At 32.7% G+C, this 21,257-nt stretch overlaps 1 protein-coding gene across 4 annotated transcripts in view; it reads left to right on the top strand.

The window, feature by feature from the left end:
- Window positions 1-6,817: 6,817 nt before the first annotated feature.
- The window catches only part of LOC100647828 (paired box protein Pax-6), a 143,417-nt gene continuing 128,977 nt past the window's right edge, over window positions 6,818-21,257 (top strand). The window contains exons 1-2 of one of the 4 annotated variants that reach the window (XM_048404816.1): window positions 6,818-7,603; window positions 20,627-20,750. In XM_048404816.1, coding sequence (XP_048260773.1) covers window positions 20,738-20,750 — 13 coding nt within the window. In that variant the 5' untranslated portion in view covers window positions 6,818-7,603; window positions 20,627-20,737. The remainder of the gene's footprint in view (window positions 7,604-20,626; window positions 20,751-21,257) is intronic. The other 3 variants (XM_048404815.1, XM_048404814.1, XM_012318810.3) reach the window with 3 other exon arrangements.

The following is a 21,257-nucleotide window of genomic DNA, read 5'->3' as shown; positions in this document are numbered from 1 at the left end:
TCTATGAAATTTCCAATTATCTTAAATTTTCATTATTTCGATCGAATTTCAATTCTCTCCTATTAGAAGCGGATGATAATTGTACAAAATTGCGATTAGCCTTGTCACAAACATTATTATGTGTCCATTACGATGTGCTTACTTTTACAAATTCGTCGAACACGATTGGTGAACACATAGAGCTATACATAAATTAACTTTATCTTTCTTTACTTTTCAGAGAGAGAAACATTCCTTTATGACATAAGGATTATGATATAAGGACATAATCACAATCTTCGTGCCAATTCATACTCCTATAGACAATGCCGAAGAAATGAAACTTAAATAGAGGTTCGTTTTACTCGTTTGCGTTTACCAAGTTTGTGTATCCTTATATTTTTGTACACTATATGTATTTTATATATTTTTGCATCTTTAAATTTCATGCTCCGTAGCCAACTGATCGTGGATGTCAACATCGAAGTTACACTTGAATCTTAACATTTTACGCTTCACTTTCTTTTTTCGTGAAATAGTTTAGGAGCTTATTATTTAAATCGCCTTCACAGTGGCAATACGCCGTTTGGATATTCAATGCTCACCAACTAGAAACTTTAAGCGAGGTAATAAAATTCATTGCCTCTTGTGAATGCTCATATTAGAAGTACATCTAAGTGAGCACTTTGTCCGCGTGGCATGAAAATGTCGTTGAACCTGTTTAACAGGAACTTGTACGTATAAAATACTGTATTTAGATTATTAACATCACATTATATGAATGTCACATATGTTTATTTTATAAGTATTCTAGAAGTTACTCGAAGAAGATACAAATTTTTTAATAATATGTTACTCTGTTCTATCTTTTTCTATTTAAAGGTAAGATAAAGTTGTTGCTATGTTAAATTTATGGATAGAAATTCTAATATATATATATATATTATTATTTATTACAAGACTTAGCATTTGAAATTGTTAAATAAAACATAATGAAATTTGGTAAACCCTTTCATTGCACAGTACAATTTCGAATGGCTATTTAATTTTATTAAATCTTTTATAATAAATATTAGATATACTAAAGTATAATACCTATGCATCAATAAACCTTTGTATTGAAACTAAATAAATCCTTTCAGAAAAAGATATAAGAAAGAAAATTAAATGATAAGAAGGTGTGATTACTATTGTAAGTATTCCTTCATTCGGTATAACATAACTCGACATCGTAACAATTTTATTACAATGATTACATAAAAAATCAAATCAGATTATTGCGGAATTCGACGTGGAAGAATGCCAACGCTGTTGCAAACATTCATCTACGATTATGTGGTCTAAAATGATGCATTCCAAAAAGGGCTGGTAAATTCATTGAACTGAAAAAGTCAGACAGCACTAACGAAATTAAGGACAAGCCGTACAAATTTCATTCACGTCCATGCAATGATAAAAGAACACATACTAACCGATCGCTAAAAGTATCAAAGCAAAAGAAAACAACACTGATCCGAAATGATCTTAAGGTGATCCAAAATGAGAAAGGATCTCGAAAAGACAAACTCCAAACTTCTCCAATCTATTTAGCTGTAGCGAAGCAACGGCGCACACTGTAATTAACGTCTGTTATACGTAAATACATTATGAAAATAAATATTTTTATAAATAATATCAAAGAAATGGAACCTCAACAGAAAGTTCTACCTATTAAATGTTACACACATTACCTACTATATTTTGGATATTTTATATATTTTTTCATTCATCTGCATTCTGCGCATCTTTACACGTTTTCCCATAAACGTATAGAAATCCGCAGTTATTCAATACTATGTTATACTATATACAATAATATTGATTACTAGTAGTGACTAATACTAGAATACGGAATTTTATGCAAATTCATATTTCTATGGACACGATAACTTACATAGAGATTCGTCTTATCTATCGAGTATCGTAACAGGTACTCTGTATGTTTTATATATTTTCACATGCTATACATTTGGTACATTCTTGCATCTCTAAATTTTGCGTAAATGCATAGAAATACGCAGCCGATGAACAATCGTCAGAGGTGCATACGAGTTTAAATCAATAAAATCGGAAAATATGCAAGTTGTGACTAATCGCAGCCAGTGACGAAATATTGTGCCATGCTGATGCAGATCCAGCCTAGATATGAAATTCGTTAGAATCGATCTTAGTCGAGCGGCGGAGGGATGCTCGGAAACGGGGAACGACTTGACCTTGGCTGGATTCACGCGTAGCTGAGCTAACGCAAAATCGAAACGCGTTACTTCCACAGCGTGGATCTCCTAAAGCTGGCTTCACATCGTGACTTGCAGTCTACAGCCTCTCCGAACACCTACCAAACCGACTATCCCTAAAATCACTTGCAAATTCAATGCTTCGCGATATTTTCGTTCCACTTTATCCGGTTTTAATGGGTCAATCGAATTTCCCTTTTTCCGGTACTACAGTACATTTATAGTATAAATCGCGAGGATTAGAGAGGAATGTTAGTAGATATAGAAGAGACAGTAAATGAGAGAGGGAAAGACAAAGTTGTGAACTGAACTGGTCGATGAAATTGGATAGCAAGAGGATAAAAGGAGAGAAAAAAGGGGAGTCGAAAGCTTAAAAACTAGTATAAGAAGTAAGAATAGTAAGAAACTATAATAATATAAGCTGTGATCTAATTGGTGATCAATAGCTTCGATAAATAATTAGATCGAAGTTCCTTTTTAATGCGATGGGAATGTGATGTGTGATAGGTGTTACATGTATTGCTATAGAAGTTTATACCGCGATTAGTTATAGTTAGATCGCAGAAATTCTATAAATACCATTAAACTCTATTAAATATTATAACGCTCTATTTTATTGTATCTTTGTGCATTTCTGTATCTTTAAATTCACTACATATGCATAAAGATCCACGGTCTAGTTATGATTTAGGTATAAACTGGAGGACCTATGAATTTATACATAACACAATGAGCTTCTTATATGATATATTGAATTATCAAATAATAATGACGATAATATTGTTGGAAATGACAACGTGAGTTCGTGCTCGCCCTCCACGTGCGCGTGTGCTAGTTACAAAAAGCAGTAACTAGAAGATTGTTCTAGATGCAATCGATAGACTGGATCGATATCTTTTACATGTTTTTTTCCTCCTAGTCCATGTAAGCACGTACAATAAAGGTTTTTCCGGCTCAGAACAGTGTGATAGATTTATCCGTGCAATATTGTAATAACTATCGTGATCCTACCTGTGAATATAAAAATAACAACAAACATATATAAATATCGAATTTCATTAAATTTATATCACGCAATAAGTTTTCCAATCAATTATTTTAAGCTCGATTTTATGTACGACACGCGAGTAATTATGTAAATAATTATTATATAAATAATATATAACATAAATTATAAAGCAATTATTATTCTCGAATTTTTATCGCGTAGAATGCGTGAAATTAAGTTACAAAATAATTAAATTAGAAAATTACGAAGTTAAGCTGATTAAACGTAAATCCTACATTAGATGAAAATCTAATTATAATACTTAATAGCCATAATATTTGATTGTTAATAAGGCTATGTATCTATACATATTGCATATTAGGGTCTATAAATTTTTTCAAGATAAAGATCTGATTATACTGTCCGTATCCATAAAGAAAACTCTAATTCAAGATTGAGAAACTATAATTAGGCATGTACACATTTCCAATCAATACGCTCTGGCAATTTGCAAATAATGTAACTTTTTACATTTCAGAAAATCAAATGATGTTTCGTTTGTATGAAATTCTTTTGTTATTTTAATTGCCTCGCTGTGTTCCCAAAATTATAATATTAACTATATAGGTCATAATTAAAATTTACTAATATTAAGTGGTTCTGTTCCAATTTCAATTATAATTTCATTAATATAATTAGTCTATTGCTCTAATTCGATTGCTCAAAAAAATATAGACACTCCCACCCTTCATCTAGCTATTTGGTTTTTGATCTAATTTGCGCGCAAGCGTCGGCACAGCCGACCATTGCTTCGTTAATGACTGCGTTAAATGATTATTAGCACGTTCTGGCCAGATTGAATAGGAAACTTATAGCAAAGTAATATTTTCACAAATATTATAGTAAGACACTAGTTTCTAACAAATCGTATCCTATTTTATGAATGTATTTTGTTAACAATAACTATAAAAAAATGTATAAACGCGCGTGTGTAAATACTTTATTGCAAGGAGCTATAACCTTTAAATGTTTGTTATCGCTTCATTTCCCGAAACTTATCATTGATCGATGTGTTCGAATAAAATATCAAACTTTTCTTTATAGGCACATGAGTATATTTAGGTATATAATGACGGGCAAAAGAAGGAAAGTTTAAAATTGGTCCTTAAGTACGATATAAATATTACCTACCCATCTAACCTTTTTATTAGACACTTTTTAACGATGGTCATCTAGTTTATTTATTTATTATACTTGATAATTATAATTTTATTTCATAAAATTATACCGTTTTCTTATTTTAACTTTGAAGCCCCTTTTTGCCTTTCTGCTGAAAATACAAGATGAAGAATCCCATGTATAATTCGAGTCCGTAGATTTTCTCAATCGGAAAATTGTTCACTTCATAATTATTTCATTCGCAGTTGAAACATTTATCAAAGAATTCAACATGTCTTTAACGTACCCGTACATGTTACAAAATGTTACATGAGTGTAATTTGAAAATAACGTAGCAACTTAGCAATAATGTATTAATGGACTTAAGTTAATAATACGATAGATTCTAAATATTAGAACTTGTACTACTGTGTATTTGACCTTACTACTTTGTAAGTTATAAAAAAATAAAAATATCTACAAGAAAAAGTAGGTATTATTTTTATGATTATTTTGCTATAATACAGTTATATGAATAAAATAAAAAAAAAATAAGCCAAATCTTTAGATTCATCGTATTATCTCAAAAGACTTTAGTAGGTTTGAAAACAAAATTTCGAATAGATTTGTAGAATGTATCATAGTATCATCGGGAAGAAACGGAAAATCGGTTGTAATTCGTTGTTCGAGGCGTTTTGTGTGAAACGAGCTTGTTTCTTAGCAAAGGGAGGACCTAAACGTGCGCGCCACTGACAGGGGTTGATGCAGTTATTTCTTTCCCTGCCGGGACACCCCTCGTCTCGAAGCGACTCGCGGGGTAGATCGTGCGGGCCCGTCACACAAGAAGAGAGGGTGACTCACCCCCTGTATACGCCGCGTACTTTCGAGTGCATAGCACCCACAACCGAGCCACGCGTGACTAGATACCGTTTTCGCGTAAAGGGGGCCACTGAAAATTATATTTTAATACATCTACCGGGACTTTCGCCCCGGGTTTCCAAGGTGAGAACGTGGAACTCGTGTAGATATTTCCATGGCAATGGTGAGAACTTACGAGGGCTAGGTTTCTGCCAAAACCTTTCAAGTTTAAATGGAAGTTGTTATTGATCCTCTAAGACGTACTGAGAATTTTTCAACATTGATTTACTGAAGCGAAACGAATAATGTAAATGTAAAGAAATGAAAAATCTACTAATTACGTATCTATTATCGTATACGTGGAAAGATGTAAACGATACAAGTATATATTACTATTCTCCAAACATTCGGTAATGAAATAACATTTTTCAAAGGATGTAAAAATGCACGAAGACCAACTTCGACCGAAAATGTCTCTAGAAAGGCATACTCGCGAGTTACTGTAATAAATCTATTCTCAAATCATTTAACTGTCTTCAAACTTTTGTTTCAAAAACTTGAAAGCAAAAAAGAAGAATCTCGAACAGAAAATCTCGTAGAAACAGCCGATATGAGTTCCTGTAAGTAACTTGCGAAACAAAATCGGAACATTTAACTTTCCTCAAACCTACAGTCAAATTCAAAAGCAAGAATTCTAATTGAAAACCTTCCAGTTCTTGCAAATAATTCAACAATTTCTTATACCGTTTTGCAAAATTAAAGCTTTCTACAACAGGGATTTAAGATCGCATGTACCACGGGAAATGGTAAATTTACAATGTATGAACTTCGTGTAAAAGATTTCTCAAGCTTGACACTTTGCAGTAATACGGGATGGAATATTCCGTGTTTAGATGCTCTTAAAACGTTTATCAACTACTACAACAACTACTTCCGATACTGGTGTACTTCAGGAAGCCGCCAAAAGTAGTCTCCGGCACATAGCTTAAAATGCGTGAAATACCCCGCGTATAAGATGTCAATTAAAAAAAAAAAAAAAAAAAACGGGTATGTTCAAAAAGAAAGTTTCAGAATGCGCTAACTAAACTACCGCAAATTATAAACACAAAGGGAGCCTTAACATATAAGGAGGAAGAAACATTTTGATAACTAAGGGATCCATCTGATGAAAATCGTCGCAAGTTGTTAACGATAATACAGAGTTCTTCAAAGAGCAATACAAAAGTTGTACGAAACGGGGAAAACAATAAGCTCTTAATTCGGTAAAAAATAATTCGCAAACGGACAGCGTGGCGCACAAGTAGGCAGTCGGTCTCCATCTGGCGCGAACTTATCGCACATACCCTTTCGCCAACTTGGTCGACGCGCATGCGCGTCATCGCCGTACCACGCGCCCTCGATGAGCCTTCCGCACGGTTGAGCATTTCCACCATTCAGAATCGATGATGTCACGAAGCGGAGCCAGCATCCCCACTGTCGGCCAGTTCTCAGGGTGGTGGTGGCAACGTTGCCCTCCGCCCATTGGTCCAACGTACTCGACGCACCAACACGAATCGCGGGGTCGCCAGCACGACCCAACGAGAGTCCGCAAGTCGTTGCGTGCCAGTCCGTGCGTGTGCTTTACCTAATAATATTTCCACGGCCAGCATTGCCCGCTAGTGCTCTCTCTCTCTCACTCACTCTTTCTATCTCTCTCGCGCTTTCTCTGTCTCTCTTTCCCTTTCTATATCGCACGTTGCCTAAGCCCCGTGTGTGTGTGCGGAGGCACAGGAGTTCTCTCTCCAGAGAGAGAGCCAAGAAAGCAGAAGAATCACGCTGCAGAGCAGCACGTGTGCTGCGCTCGTGCGGATCGTACGAGTCACCCCCGTCGCGTTTACTTGCTACTAAGCGTTAATTTTCCGCGATTATCACCGCGAGGACACGGTTTCACGCGGTTTCACTCGGTTTCACTCGGTTCGACAAGGTTTCACGCGGTTTGGACTCGCTTGATCGGGGTGAATTTGGTGTATAAGGACACGATATTTTGAAATAAGAAGATCGGGTTACATAAGCAGATAAAGCAGAGAGAGAATCGTAGATTGATTGACCGAAGGTTTGCCGAACACGGTTTTCGGTGTTTGTTCATTGTTGAGTTTTATCAGGGACGTGAGTCTCGATTTCTTAGCTAAGGGACAGTTGAATAGTGGTAGGAAACGCGAGTGACTGTAATAGACGCGATAAGCGTGCTTTCGTGAAGATTGTGCCAAAGTACACCGTGTGACGATACCACGTTGCTTATTCCGGATTCCTCGTGCGGCGTCCGAAGCAGCCTGGTCGGGAGATAGGCATCGGCCGACGGCAGCTTTTGGTATGTAATCACGTGACTTCGTTTGATACCAGTGATATTAGAATTAAGCGATGTTTCACCCAGTCTGTTTGTTTTGAATCGATCGATTATTATTTTTCGGACTACAGAGGTAATTTTGTTTTGTGAATTAAATACATAAATAACATAATGTTCTATTAATAATAAATAATCGAATATATAGATAAATTAATAAAAACCGATTTAATAACTTATCCCTCGTATATCTTTCTCGAGAAGGTAATACGTTTAAGTTAGAATCACTTTTACTCGGTTCGTACTAACTGGTAAAAAATATTGTTTAATCCAATGCGAAAGGGTTAATAATTCGCAAGGGCTTGGAGTTAGGGGCTAAGAAGTTTGGTATTTAGTTCATTTATTATCGTGATTATCTCCCTCAAACGTTATATTATTCTTCTGTGGCTTTGAACAGACAAAATTTATGTAAGATCGAACGTTTCGAGAAGTTTGTTATGCACTCTGCTAATCACATGACGTCTGTAATTTAAGACTTTGTCGATCAAGTAATTTTTCTATGGTTTTGTTTTAATTTTTTGTGGAAATGAAATTGTGTAAATGACCGGTTAATTAGAAATTCTTGGAAACATGGAAAGCTCTTGCATGAAACGACGTTTGAACGAACTTTTGATATTAAGTTTACATTCAGTTAAGTGTTTTTCATATTGCGAATAACAAAGATATAGAGACTTTATGGGCCTATTTAAGAGAACATTAACATAGGTATAAGATCATAGGAAATCTTTTAATTTCAGAATAGACTTGTAAATAAGAAAATACTCGATAAGACATGAAATATTATTGGCAGTTTTTCCGAATTCTCCGTTAGATTTTATCATACAGAAAAATGCCGTGCTTTGGTTCTAAATATTTGCAAAAAACAAAAGAACGTTTATTAAATGTTAAAGCCAGTGGTGAAGCAGAAACACGAAGTACGAACTGAAATCGTGAATTCGAAACTTTTATTAATCCTTTACGGTCCGAGAAAAATTCGACTTATACTCTACACGACATATACTATCTAAGGATATTCGTAACTTGAATGTATTTTCGGATCTTTGTAGCTAATAATTAAACTACTGATTTTTATGTAACTTTATATTTTCACGAATACAATCAAAAGAATAGGAGCTAGACAGAAATTTGTTATTTCTGTCATTTATTTTTGCTAATTAATACAAAGTGGGTACCTATTACATTTTGGATATTTTATATATTTTTACATATCATGCTCATGCTATGTATCATTGTACGTAGGTATCTTCAAATTTGTCTAGATTACATAAAAATCCGAATTCTATTAGTAACATTAACATATATTAGCTACAAAAAGTATTTGCTCATTATTGTATTTATTAGAGCGTTTGTAAATTAATTAAATAATTACAGTCAAGAATATTAAATTTCGTATCACCTAGTAATATTTCCATATAACTACGACAATTTTGTACGTACTGTGAAAACGAAATGTATAGAATTAACGCGAATAAACGCGTTATTAGAAAATAACAATGAGTGTAAATACATTTCGTAGCCACTGTATTTTTGTTATATTAACCCAGTTGTGTTTTTGGGCTCATTATCAGTTCAATCGTTTTCCGTTTTTGTATTGTTTTCTTTAAGTTTCTTTATTGTTAAGAAACTTCTTAGGTTTGCAGAAAGTACGAAAGAATCGTTTTTAATATGTATAATCTCCGGTTGTAAGTGTGTGCAAAATTATTTCATCGAAAATTAAACATTCTTTTACTCGTTAAAACGAAGACGCGGTTGGCATATAAATATTTCAGCACCGCAACTGAATCGCGTATAAAAGAATGTGTTTTGTACATTAGAACCAAGAAGACTGAAATGAAATAGTGTTTAATTCAATTCGATATACATTGTAGGACCACGAGGAGTTAATTGCAAACTTAAGTTAAGTTAATAATAATTGCAAACTCTAATTCAGACTTCAAATTATTTCATTTAAACCATTAATGTTAAGTCGAGCAGTTATCGATTGATTGAACAATGAAAATCCGAGCGTTAAATTGATTTATTACATGACTTGAGAAGTATTAGTTCAGTTGATTGAATTTTTGCCACTATTCGGAATCAGGGAATTTGAACAAAACTTCTTGTGTAACAATTGTGTAATCTTGTGTAAAAAAATACAGTTTTAAAAATAACAAAAGTGAATACTTCAGTTGCATTATTTAAATATCGCGTGTAAATTTAATGAATAGGTAATTTTATTATTCATAGACACTCGTTTAAATTAATGATTTTACTTTATTTGTACTAGAAAATTATAAATTACGCTTCTATAAACATCAGTTATACATACGCTATCAACGAAAAGATTGAAATCGCTGTTACTACTATAGGATACAAGATTTTTAAAAAATCGGTTCAAAACTTTATTAGTTTAGAACATTCCTTTTTCTCCTAGAAAATAATTACTAATTTCGGCTGTTAGCGTACATGAATATAAGAATGCGAAATTTTACAAGTAAGTTTAATCATTACTTCTATGACTTCTATTTAATTTTTTGTTTTTTTTTTTATACCTACCTGCTGGAACGTAAAATTCTTCGCATACAATACTACCACACTAATTTCCACAAGATCCAAACGAAACTCATATAATTCTTTCTAACAATAAAAATCATATCACTGTATTAAATAAAAATGAAACCCTCAATATTAATTACTTAAACAAAATCCTTATTACAACAATTACCTACGTCAACTAAACTATAATTGTCTGACTCATTAAGAAATTCCAATCAACTCTTTAGCAAATAATACTTTATTTAATATTACAGTCGCAAAGCTTGAGATTCTAAGTTTATAATTACGAAACAAACTGCATAATCAAAACTGTATGTGTTTATTAAATAAAAAATATATCTGCTCTTTTTCTGATTTTTACATTTAGGCTGAGAAAAACCATACCATAGAAACACTATACCATATTATATAAACTAACAATGGTAATATTGAAAATCATTAAGTTGTTCGGATCTACTGCAATTGACATATTCCCATCTACCACATCCTATACACTTACGTAATTTTCATTTATTGGTTTACACCATATTTACCTTGACAATATACGTAAGAGCGATTTTCATCATTATTTTCTTTCTCCGGATCCTTTGCTTTCGCTTTTATGCCTGACAATCTTCGTTTTCTAATTATTAGTGTCAACAGATTTAATGACAGCTTATGGGGTTCAGGATTCAAACTCTTAACGCGACGATCTTCATTCAGGACGTATGAATATAATCCGCTTACTACCAAATACAAAGGCAAAAATGATCGACAACAATTTTTGAAACGTAATTTAAATAGATAGGCATTAATATATTTCTTCGCGCAACTTATTTACCAACGACCAAAATGCTATAATACACTTTGAAAGTTGCATAAAATCGGGACGCTTGAAAACCCAAGGAATTTAATATTTAGCCGCATTATACGTGTTTTACGATAAATTTCTATTAATGGGTATTTTTATATGACGGAAAGCAACGGCCCAATGACCGTCGGCTCTTTTTAATTAGTTATGGAATTATTGTAGCTTCTATATACATTTTCAGGTTTGTTTCAATCTCGGCCAATATATAATAGTTGATCATGATAGTTAAACTTTATCAAATTTTTTTGTACAACGCATAATATATTCGTAAAAGACTGTACGAGCGTTCAGGTACTTTCGTAAGCATATATTTATAGTTTTATAGAATTTTTTCCTACATTTATATCATTTACCGGTACAATGATCAATGATCTCACAAACATCGTACATTCATACAGATTTCATTATATTTCATATCCACGGCTGCGTTTAGACTTTTTACCAGTTAATTCAACGGATCTTACAAAAAGAGCTTCTGCACTCTGTTCGAATGTGCAAGCAACGGAAGGGAAACGCGCGTGTGTAAGCGAGAGGGACGGCAAAATAGAGACAGTGAAACTCAACGTACTGTTCAATCACATTCATCCTTGATATAGCGCGCCTATAGAGGCTGTATTGTGCCTTAAGCTGTATTATACGGTATGTATATGCAATCTGCATCCTCGCACACGCACCGCGTATTCGCTGATACTGACTATTAAGCGGCAAGACAAGCGCGAGGGTTGCCTCCTTTCGCCACCGCACCGCCGTGTATTTCGCGTATCGCGCGTGCGAGCAGAAGAGAGTCACGTTTCTGAAAACCGATTACGCGCTGCGTCAGAAAACACGACGCACCTTTCGATGCCACAAACGTGATACCGTTTAGCGGTGGAACTGAAGACTACAGGGGAAGAACACGATAAGTCAAAATTTCCTACTAAATTGAATTCCTTGTTGGTTAACAATGTAAAATTATCACAACACAGAATTTTATTCCACAGAGCTATCAAAATATGTATATTGAATTCTAATTTCAGTCAAGCTAAGTAATTTGCCTTGTTATTGTCTGTGACACTTTGGTCAAAAAGTTGATTACTTGACTAATTTTCCTTGTCTAATACATACAATGTATAATTGAACAGATACATATCTATCATAGTTCTATTTATCACGCACGATACAAAGATGACATAAAAATCTTCAAAACGTTTCTATTTCTGAAGCGAATAATGTAAGGTGAGAGTTATTTGGTTGGAAAGTACATTTGAACGAAATTAAGAAATTATTATTTTATTAACAATTTTTAAGCGATCTACACTTGAAAACAGACTATTAATTCGTTGTATAAAGACGATATTTAAAGAAACGTTACGTAAAAATAATATGGTTCAACGGCCACAGTTCCCTTCGGATATGTAACTTCTATTCATCAGAAGCTTAACTATTCTATACAGTTAATAAAATTTATGAAAATTTTAATTTGGCATAAAATATATTAAATTCCAAATTGACAAAATATATTGAATTCTAATACCCTCTTTTAATTCTCGGCTTCTATGCAACCCATAGTGATTCTAAACATTTGGCCATTAGTGCATATATTCATAACTAGTGTATATTATATATGTACAGTGGCTAAAATACGAATTAAAAAATATTTTTGTACATATTCCAAAAATATATTTCCAACGAATCTTTATTTCATTTCCATGATACGAAACTTTTATAGTCATATGAAATTACTATCACATGAAACGTAATATAATTGAACCTAATTAATTAACATGTAAATGTTATGACAAATACAGTGATGTGCAAATACATTTTGTAATAACTGCAGATACAGTAGCTTAAAAAAATATGTATTCGAAAACTTAGCACAGAATTTTTCTTATGAATATATCGTGCCATTATACAAAACTTTCTGAAATTTCACTAACGACGTAACGAGACACGACTATTATAATTATAATAGTAGAATTTTTGAAACCAATACGAAAATGTACCTACAACTTACAAGACATTATTGCAAGCATATACCTAGTAAAAAATTAGTATACAATATAAATAGTGATCTGGAACATACGATTAGTGCTAAAGATAGTTTTATTACCTGTACTGCTTTGCTTATTTATAGCGAATAATAGCGAATAATTGACTGTTTCAACACCTTAATGATTTTTACGAAGTGTATGCTTTCCACAATTATGTTACCAGGTATCCTTTAAACTTTATTAACATATTCGCGATAGTCGTGTCTCGTTACAGCGTTAATGAAATTTCGGAATGTTTTGTAATGTATAGGTGAATATATACGTAATTACATACGAATATATAGCGAATATATACGTAAAAGGTCTCCAATAATGATCGAATACTTTCGCGAACCACTGTATATTTCGTCAAACAGTGTGTATCATCTGCCTGTCTGAGTGCTGCCGTTTCTCTGTCTCTTTCATCGCGTCGTTCGTACAGTATTATGGTGTAATTAGGCAATAGACTACATGACTCGACGCATAAACTCCGTGAAGCGAACGAGTCTCGTACATCCGCGGTGAATGCCTCGCGTACAAGTGTTGGACACCCCGCGGTGACATTCGACGTGCACATTGTGAACGTGCCTTTCCCTCGAGTCAAGGGTTCGTTGTTCGCCAGGCTTTTCTAGCGGTGGTTCTCTCAGTTTTCGACGCTTAAAAACTGTTTTGTGCGTGCATAGGTCTACCACGTTACGTAGACGACAGCGTGTATTGATTGTATACGAAGAGGTGATCGTACGATTTGAGGGTGAAAGAGATTCTACAACCCTTTATGGTCCATCTGTTTCGAACAATCGCATGCTCGGTTACTTAGAAGAGTTACTGCTGTTGGAAAATTAGGCTTTAGTTTAGTGTGCTATATGATAAATGAAAGTTTATAATGTAATTGTGAATGTGTGTAATGTAATAACGAAGAACCTGATAAATATATAATATGAACAATTTTAATGTATATCGCGGAAAATGAAAATATTAGGACCAAAGATGTAAGATGTAGAAATGCCTTTTAAAAATAGCTGATAAGTTGTCGAAGTTTTGTTGAGTAAAATACATCATGAAAAATATCTTTTGAAATGTCAAATTTTCCTAATTTTAAATATTTCAAAAAAAAAAACTAATAATGTCAACGGAAATGAAAGTGTTTCGATAAGCATGACTAATTGGTAATAGACTGCTGATTTTTGTATATTTATGCGAAATTCAAATTAAATTCAGATAATATACAAAAAAAAAAAAAAAAAATAGAATATTCAGAGTATTTCTTGTAATTTTTAATATATTAAATATTATATATTAAGTTTGATTTCTTTAGCTGGTCCCGTAAAAGTATCAATTTACAAAAAGAATTTGTACTCTAGTAATGAAGAAACGTTTTAAGAACGTATGTAAGTAGAGATTTTTCTCTTGGAAGACTAGAATTGCATTAAAGTAAATCGTTTTACACGCCTGGAGAGGCTTCCATAAGATCTATAATCGTTTAACGGCCAGTTAACTATACATATTATTAACGTGTCGTTAAGCAGCCGTGAATATCGCGTAAATGATATACATATGTGCATTAACATTGATCAATGGAGCGTCCAGCAATTTATTACATACATATATAAAAACTACCATTATGGGAATAAATTATCCTAAATTCATTAACCTTTTGTGCTTTCCTTGTCTCGCGTGATGAACGAGGTGCACGCTGCGAAATCTGTATTTTCAGCATATTTATAAAATAATGTAATATAAAAGCAAGCATAAAAAATATATTTTAAAACCACCTTTCTTCATTTGAATGTTATTTGTTTTCAACTATAATAATTTTTAGCGACAAGTATTTGTAGTTAATAACATAAAATAAATTAACGTCAGTTGACAGGGTAGTTAATAAAAGGATATAAACAAGAATATTATTATGCAAAGAATTTAAGAAGAAAATAAAATAGTTGAATGTATATTTTTACATTCTAGTTCTTTTACCACATCAAAGTATATAACAAATTCGTTGCTAACTTTTTTAAAAAAATAGATATATTAATGTTGCATAGAAATGTTATTACAGAGAGTTTTCTATATTGGGTATATTATACATATGTCTCTGCATATTCTGTATATATATTCTTTAGAATTTTGCATCTATAAATTTTCTACAATTTTTCTAAAACCAACACTAGTAAATATCCTAAAACTTTTAAATGCCCACATATATATAAAAGTACGATGATGTAAGAACAAAATACATTGGTACTATGTATTGCTTTCAAGAGCAAATTTTAAAAATAATTTAATAAGGAGAAAAATACAAGACAGACTAGACAACAATTAATGAACGAACTAACGAACGATTTTTCAGCTGTTTGCCGCCAAGTACCTAACAAAAAAGTGTTAGGTGTATAATAAATGGCCTCCATATAAATACATAACATAGTATTTTAATTTTATTTAAAATTATTAACATTAATAAAGGTCCCTACATAATACAAATTATCGAAAATAAGAATCTCTAGATTCCAGCCATTGATACAAATTCATCTCCCTTTCTCCAAGAAATTATTAATTAATGGCCGTGAGCGAAATAGAATGGCGGCGGAAGTCAGTGCGTACAGCAGCGCGAGCGAGCAGTTAATTCCTGCGGGTTTGCTCGTGTATTACGTTGTGGGGGTAGATTTAGAGTGCGTCGCCGTGTTGGTTTGCTGGTGGCGATGGTGGGTGCTGGTGCCATTAACAGTGTTTCGTCGGAAATGTAAAGCATAATGCGCTGCCAGCTCGTGGATATGGAACCTATTACCAGCCGCTTGTATAATGCGAACCTCTACCGTTATTTCGCGTTGTTACTCCGAGTTGAAGAAGTGGAAGATCTATAAAATGTAGATCAAGTTATTGTCTTGCCTATTTATCATCCACAGGATTTATAAAAAACGTCATTCAATTTCTATTAAGAATCTGAAGGTTTACCGGAGTCGCTTTCATTTTCAAGCTTCGTTCATTAGATCTGCCTTCTTTAGTTAAAATGTCTTATCTATCATTCGTCCATAATCTATAGCGCATATGCATAATTTATAAGTAATCTATATACACTAAAAGCCAGAGATTATAAATTAATAATTTAATAAAATAATGATAATAAACGATAAGAAATATAGTATACAATTTTATATTTTATATATATATATATATAATATGCAAATTTATATTTTTGTCAAAATGGTTAAAGGAACATAAATAATCCAAGTAGAACTTGTTTCGTGTGTACTTTGTGCTGGACATTTTATATATTTTTTCATGTTACGTACATTCTACAAATTTTTTACATCTTTAAATCTTCCACAAACGTACAAACATCTAGTAATAAGATTAAAGATTTAATCCGATCGATTAAATGTATAAAGATAATATGGATAATAAAGGACAAGATTACATACATCTGATAGAAATTTTCAATTTAAGCTTCTTATCGAGTCTTGGGTCAAGTTTTTGATTAGCAAGGTTTGGACTTAATGCAAATCGACAGAGAGTACATAGATGTTGATAGACTGTGCGCTGGAGTTTACTAAATCGGCAGCTTGGCGTCTTGTAAACACAAACCAGCGCGATCTTGTTTGCGCTCAGTCGCGCATAATCCGAGGTAATCCTCTTGCACAATATGCGAGTGCGATGTACTTTTTCTCCCTTTCCGCCACACTTTTTCCTTCATTCTCTTCTTCTCCCTTTTTCATACTCTTCTCAATCTTGTTATAATCCTCTGTCTCACATTTGGTAGTATTTTTGTCTCTCGACGAAACGATAGTAGAAACGAAACGCAGCAACGAGTGGAACAATTTCTTTTTGTCTTCTTTCATTTCTTTTTAAATTTCTCATTAGAGAATAAAAGCCTGCAATTATTTCTGAACAATGTGGTATCTACATTTCAATAAATCCGGGGAACTTTTCGATATAATTTGTTAATACTAACTGCAGGTTTGAAAACAATTTCAGAAACGAGAAAGAAAATATTTTGCTTACCATGTACATAAATGTTTTAGGTTGACTTAGGTGGAAAAAGCACGATCAAACAAAAAGACATCCGCTACTCTAGTGGATTGGATTGTACGATAATATAACACAACTTTTAAATTATAAATTAAAATAAAGTTTATTAAGTTTATAGTATGTCATTTATTTTTTGAGAACTAAAAATTGTTCATATATTCAAATAATGAAATTCAGGGATTTACGAGAAGAATGTTACTCAAACTTCCATATTAATTCTATTTTCCCAGGAATTATAACAGCTATAACTCAAACTAAACAAGTTACAGTATAAGAATTAGTATCATAGTTTAAATGATTTTATAATGGTTACACGTAACGAAGAACGCTTAAGAATTTATATTTCTTAATTACTTAATTACTTTAGAAAGAAAAGTTTTCTTTAAGATGTGCTGTTTGCTATCTTTCTTTCAAACAAAAATTAACTTTTTCCTAATAAAAATTTTTGTAGCGATTATTGTCCTGATATTTTCTTTCTCTTATCTCATTTAATATCAAAATAACAACAAAGGACAACAATTAACTGTATGATTAGATTGCGACTTTTTACGTATTTGTGGAAAATTTGAATGTACACAAATATACAGAACATGTACAATATACAAAAACGTATAAAATGTCCCAGGTAATGTATTTGTTACAATATTGAATGAATATGGAATAAAATAAATCCCCATTTAGATCCATTATTTTAGTTATGTCCATGAAAACACGAAATTGTATAAATATCCGCAGTCCATTTATAATAATAAATAAGACCACCACGACAAACATAATCTTCGAACAATCGTCGTTTTAGCTTGCGAGCCATACACTTGCGTGTATTCGCTATAAACGGAGTTCTGGTTGGTAAAAAGAAATGCACAGTGTCTGGTCGCTTGTCCCGGAACCAAACGCGTAATGCCGTGCTTTGTGAGCCGCGATGAGATAAAAACACGAGAGTAATGAACTAATTAGGACGTAATAAATCTTGAAATCGTTATTTTTTGTTATGGCTGTCGAAGCACGCAAGCGACAGAGGGAAGTCGAGTTTCAATGGAGTGAGAAGCTAGTGTAACGCGAAAAAATGAAACGCAACTACGGTTCGTTATCGTCGGCGACTTTTATTCAGGACGATCGCTAGAATAAGGTGAATGAATGATTTAACGCCGGTTACCGTGAATAAGACTGTCATCAAAGAGGTGTTGATGTTTCAGAGAAAGAGAATTTTTATGACAGAATAGTGTTAGATATTGATATTAAAATAAATGTGACAAGCAGGTGTCTTAACAATTATTTTTAAAACCTTTACGAAAAATACTACAGATTTCCCAAGAAATTAAGTGATTAAAAAATGTTAATTTTGAAGCGACCAAAAGATTATAAACGATCAAAATTTATTTGGTTACCGGTAGCGACTATCGCTAATAATTATTGAATGATAATTAAACAGCGGATAATAGAATTTTATATCGTGCGTGTGCCAGCAAACAAACGCATAACAAACCTATAATATGTAATTTAATTAAACCTTCAATTCTTCAAATAATTTCGCGGAATTTATAAATACATCGCACTCATAAATCTCATACTCCGTCTCCATGTTGACATCCTCTTTATTAATTATAATAAAAAAAAAAAAAAACAATGTACAATACTTTGAAATTGCTAATTAAACATGTAATAACATTATATCGCTAAAAACCGGCGACATTGTCGAAGGGTGAGAATCAGCCTGACTTCTTTGCGATTGATCAAGAACAGCCAAGTTACAGATGGAGTTCTCCTCTCACTGTATCCAGATCGATCCTCGTTTGTGCGCTAATTATCGCGTCACTGTCGCCACTCTCGACCCCTTCGCGTTTCCGGATGATACACCATTTCTGCTTTTTCGCTTTAATTCCGCCACTGGCTGACAGGTTCCAACAGACGATACATGTTACACGTGTTCTGTTCAGAAGCGACGCAAGGAGGGTAATTACAACACTCGACATGTCGTCACGTTCAAAATGAAGAAATACTTATGTGTACACACGTTTATATGCGGCTTATACGAATGTATCTGTGTATCTAAGCTTTTAAAAAGGGTTTTCACGTCCGCAGAGGAACGCATTGTGCCCTTGAGTTCTCTCATAGGATGCCGATTCTTTTGCTCAACAAGTCGTGCCTTTTCTAGAGCCACGGTTGTTCCGCGATCGAGCCAATTAGAACGCAGGGACACCTTTTCAATGTTTGTTACACGCTATGTTACGGCAGGTAATTATGAGACGATTCTCCTGTCATTCGGATTAATGAACGTCTATTAATTAGGCGCGAGAGCGATGTCGATGAATGTAAATTATTATCATTTTAATTTGTTCAAGTAAGCACAAAGGAAATTTCCAACGTACATTTAAGTTCATAACATAACTGTTTACAAATATATAAATTCAATTGAAATTATTTATATATAGACTATGTGTGTTTGTGCATTTATAAGAAATTAGAAACTCAAATGGTATGGAAAATGAGATAGTAGATCGAGTAAATGGCCTACAGTTTCTTTACATGGAGTAAAAGATGTACTTGAATATTTCCAGAGTGAGACATACCTTTTTCCTTTAAGCATTTGAGATCCCAAAGAAAGTTTATTTCTGTTTACATGAATACGTTTATATAAATATGTAGATATATAAGTGTATAAATTAAATATTATCGTAATATTTTATCATTAAATCACAAAACTCACAAAGCTAATTAAAAATGATTAATTCAAAGTTGCGTTTTCCATAATAATTAACATCTCAAAAAGAATTCGACGTCAAAATTGTAAGTGTATACAATATATATATATATATATGTAAATACATCACAGTATATAAATATTTTTCTGTCTTATACAAATAATTACAGGTTCTTATTAACGTTAGATATATCGAAACCTACAACAGCTGTTTCATTGTGAAATAGACACTTGTCGTAGAACACCGTGCTTTTGATTATTCTTAAGATAGTGAAACCACACTTGCGTGACTCGCAAATGAGAAGAATTTACACAGGTGTCAGTGATGCGAACACATTTTTGGAAATAGCACTGGTCTAATCTCAAAAGTCGTACACGGCACAGTTTTAAAAAGTCTTTAGGCGTGTACAGGATTTATTACAGCTTTCGTTCTACATACTTATTTTTACGGTATTATAAATTCGCATTTATCATCTTCATATCAGTTATTGGAAATTAGTACAGTATTATTATCATATTATTGATTAGAATATTATATTATTAATTGCATTGTTAATGTAATATACAACTAATATTAGTTGTTGTTAACTATTAAATAAAATATTAAATATTATTTGTTAAATATTCATGATTAAAAATTAATTATTCTTAGCTAGATATTAATTATTATTATATCCATTTCAAAGTAAACTAACAGATATAAATCTAATGATTTGAATAATTTTTCGAATTTCTTTCCAATTACATCGATAATTAAATAAATTCCTTAATAAATGTTTTATACGAAAAGTTATGAAGTTTGTCGTGGAATTGAACGTGTTGTTGATGATCAAAGTGAAGGTGATCTGAAGTAAAAAATTTAATTGTTTCAGTGACCGGAAGTGCCTAAAGGCCCGAAGATTCTGCCTTCGCAGCAGCTGGGCGCTGCGGTCGCTCCATGGCCGGGCGCCACCGGCCTCCTAGCCTCTGTCACCGCTGACGATATGGCACACAAAGGTAAATTTCTCCGTTTTCTTTTTTATATTATATTATATTATATTTATATTAATTTTTGTTATTATACATATAATAATACGTAGAAGTATAATATTACATATATACAATAATAGAAATCAATGTATCTCTTATTCCAATATATGGTGGATGACCTTTAGCAGTTATCAGCATTATCACTTTATGTCTTAATGACACTCAATTTGTTAAATTTTGTATTACTGTACCAAAAATTTAACTTTCCTTTCACTATTCTGAAGGAACATTATTTAAATATTTTTTGTCGAAAAATATGACGATTTTGAATTTTTCTTTTTAGATAATTCCGTAAATTTGTTTTTAACGTTTAATGCACATTTAATACTTTATCATCGAGACAGAAAGATATTTTTTTGGAAATTTACATTTTAATTATATCGTGAGAACATTTATAATAATGAATGTTTTGTAAATTCTCTAATCATCGTAAATAGTGTGTTTTATATTTTATGCGTAATGTTATAAAACTTA

Source organism: Bombus terrestris, chromosome 4 (assembly GCF_910591885.1).
Source record: "Bombus terrestris chromosome 4, iyBomTerr1.2, whole genome shotgun sequence".
In the NCBI taxonomy this organism is placed as follows: domain Eukaryota; kingdom Metazoa; phylum Arthropoda; class Insecta; order Hymenoptera; family Apidae; genus Bombus; species Bombus terrestris.
This window is presented reverse-complemented; position numbering and strand designations above follow the sequence as displayed.